Source organism: Cynara cardunculus, unplaced genomic scaffold (assembly GCF_001531365.2).
Source record: "Cynara cardunculus var. scolymus isolate 2C unplaced genomic scaffold, CcrdV1 Un_Scaffold_1796, whole genome shotgun sequence".
In the NCBI taxonomy this organism is placed as follows: Eukaryota; Viridiplantae; Streptophyta; class Magnoliopsida; order Asterales; family Asteraceae; genus Cynara; species Cynara cardunculus.
This window is the reverse complement of record NW_020200876.1, coordinates 9,678-12,334: the sequence shown is the minus strand read 5'-3', so window position 1 is coordinate 12,334 and position 2,657 is coordinate 9,678. Positions and strand designations below refer to the sequence as shown.

General features: G+C 41.0%; 1 protein-coding gene and 1 non-coding gene across 2 annotated transcripts; one reads left to right on the top strand and one right to left on the bottom strand.

The window, feature by feature from the left end:
* The first annotated feature begins 399 nt into the window (after positions 1–399).
* On the top strand, positions 400–2,232 carry LOC112502701. The gene has a single exon (XM_025106681.1). It carries the CDS (start codon positions 400–402, stop codon positions 2,230–2,232), a length of 1,833 nt encoding a protein of 610 aa, XP_024962449.1.
* On the bottom strand, positions 823–929 carry LOC112502704. Its single transcript, XR_003067746.1, has one exon. It is a non-coding gene; the product is annotated as a small nucleolar RNA R71 (small nucleolar RNA).
* Positions 2,233–2,657: the final 425 nt, after the last annotated feature.

Here is a 2,657-nt window from a genome sequence, read left to right as displayed (position 1 = left end):
TCAACCCGAAGCATTGTTCAAGAAGTTCATGAAAGTCTCTGATTCTCAGTAAGTCCGGTCCCTGTGGAAACGATCTTGGTACTATACCACTCTATTACTTGAAGCGATCTTAGTGTCGGCGTGCATTTGCACCGCCACTTTGGGGATTGTATGCCAACTGTGTGCACACTTACGATTTTTGCACACCAAGTTTTTGGCGCCGCTGCCGGGGACTGTTCGCGATTTTTATCCTGAGATATTGATTTTCATTTGAGCCTTAGTCAGTTGTTTCATTCGTTGTTCCTGTGTTGTATGCCACAGATACAACACGGTGATCTTTTACCTCTTGATATTGAGTTAGAAAGAACAATTAGGAGACGAAGAAGAGGTAGAAATAATCGGCGAAATCCCAACCGTACCATGGGGGATAATTCACCTCCTCGGGAAGCCATGGTTAATATTGCCAATGACAAAAATAGAGGCAAACTGGACTACGCAACTCCCGAATTTGGTCAATTGGCCTCGGGAATTGGTATACCCGAAATGACAGCAACATCTTTTGAACCCAAGCCGGTTATGTTTCAAATGATTTCCGCTATGGGTCAGTTTGGGGGATTATCTTCGGAAGATCCGCACTTTCATTTGAAATCTTTTATAGAAATGACAGATCATATTAAAATTCCCGGAGTTACTCAAGAGGCCTTATGCTTGACGCTTTTCCTTTATACATTGAAGGATAGAGCTAGAGCATGGCTAAATTCCCAACCACCAAACTCGATCCTTACTTGGAATGATTTGGCGGAAAAAATTCTAAAAAAAGAGTTTCCTCCGACAAGGAATGTAAAGATTAAAAATGAAATTATGGCGTTTCGTCAAGAAGAAGATGAAGCGGTATCGGATGCATGTGAGAGATTCAAGGACCTTCTTAGGAAGTGTCCTCACCACGGAATCCCTCATTGTATTCAATTGGAAACGTTTTATAATGGACTTTCTAGTGCCGCTAAGATTATTCTTGATGCAACGGCCGGTGGTGCTTTTACAGCTAAAACCTACAACGAGGGGTATGACATTTTGGAACGAATTTCTAATAATAATACTGAATGGTCTAACCCTCGTGCTGTCATTTCTAAATCAGCCTCGGGCATTCATGAGCTTGATGTCATTTATTCTTTGAATGCCCAAATTGTTGCTCTAACTAATTTGGTTAAGAATAATTTAAACTTGAATGGGGAAAAGAATCAAGTCCAATCCATAATGTCTAATTCTTCCATGACTGAATCTTGTGTTTTCTGTGGTGAAAGTCATTCTTATGAGTTTTACCCCGGAAACTCCGTTTCGGTAAATTATGTTGGAAATCATACAAGAAATAGCCCATTTTCTCCAACGTACAATTCAAATTGGAGAAATCATCCGAATTTTTCATGGACCGGAAATCAGGGACTTCAACCCCCCGGGGCAACTCAAGTCCAAAACCGACCTTCAAATCCCCCAGGATTTAATCAAGGCAGTCATTACATGCAAGGTAATAATCACATGCAAGGTAATCATCACATGTACCAAAGTGGACAATCTTCACAACCACATGCACCTAGGCAACAAAATGCATCGGAGGGTAATGGTTCACTCGAATATTTACTTAAAGTTTTTATAAACCAAACCAATGCCACCATGAGGAGTTTTGAGACCCAACTTGGTCAATTTGCCACGGATCTCAAGAATAGACCTCAAGGAACTTTGCCTAGTGACACGGAAACACCTAAGGAACATGTTAAGGCCGTGACTTTAAGAAGTGATAAGAACTTGGGAGACTCTAATGCCGAAATGGAAACACCTAGTGAGCCGATTTGTCAAGAAAATATTTCACATTTTTTTGACACATCGAAATTTTTAGTTCTGTTTCCTACAGCTGAAGAAGCTCAAATTTCAGTTTCTGTTCCAGAAACAGCAGCTTTGCCCAGTTCCAGCACCACCCAGTCTCCAACTGACACTGCTCACAGTGGGCAGAAACTGCCCACAACCCAGCAGAATAAGACCGATCCAACTGATTTAGATCTAAGAGATTTACCTTTTTCAGGCAGGATGAAAGCCAAAAATGTGGATGTTCAGTTTAAGTTCTTGGACATCTTTAAGCAACTCCACATTAACATACCTTTGGTAGAAGCTCTAGAGCAAATGCCAAGTTATGTTAAATTTTTGAAAGCCATCCTCAATAAAAAAAAAGAAGACTTACTGAATTTGAGACCGTGTCTTTGACAAAGGAATGTAGTGCCCTTCTTACTTACAAAATTCCCCCAAAGTTGAAAGACCAGAGAAGTTTCACCATCTCGTGCTCTATTGGAGAGAAAGAAGTGGGTCATGCCTTGTGTGACCTTGGGGCAAGTATAAATCTCATGCCTTCGTCCATTTTTAATCAGTTGGGAATTGGGGAAGTTCGACCTACTACCGTGACTTTGCAATTAGCGGATAGGTCCTTGGCATATCCGAAAAGTAAAATTGAAGACATCTTGGTTAAAGTGGACAAATTCATCTTTCCAGCCGACTTTCTAGTGTTAGATTATGAAGCCGATAGTAATGTCCCGATTATCTTAGGGAGACCCTTTCTTGCTACGGGTAGGACATTGATTGACGTACAAAAGGGTGAGTTGACCATGAGAGTAAATGACCAGCAGGTAACTTTC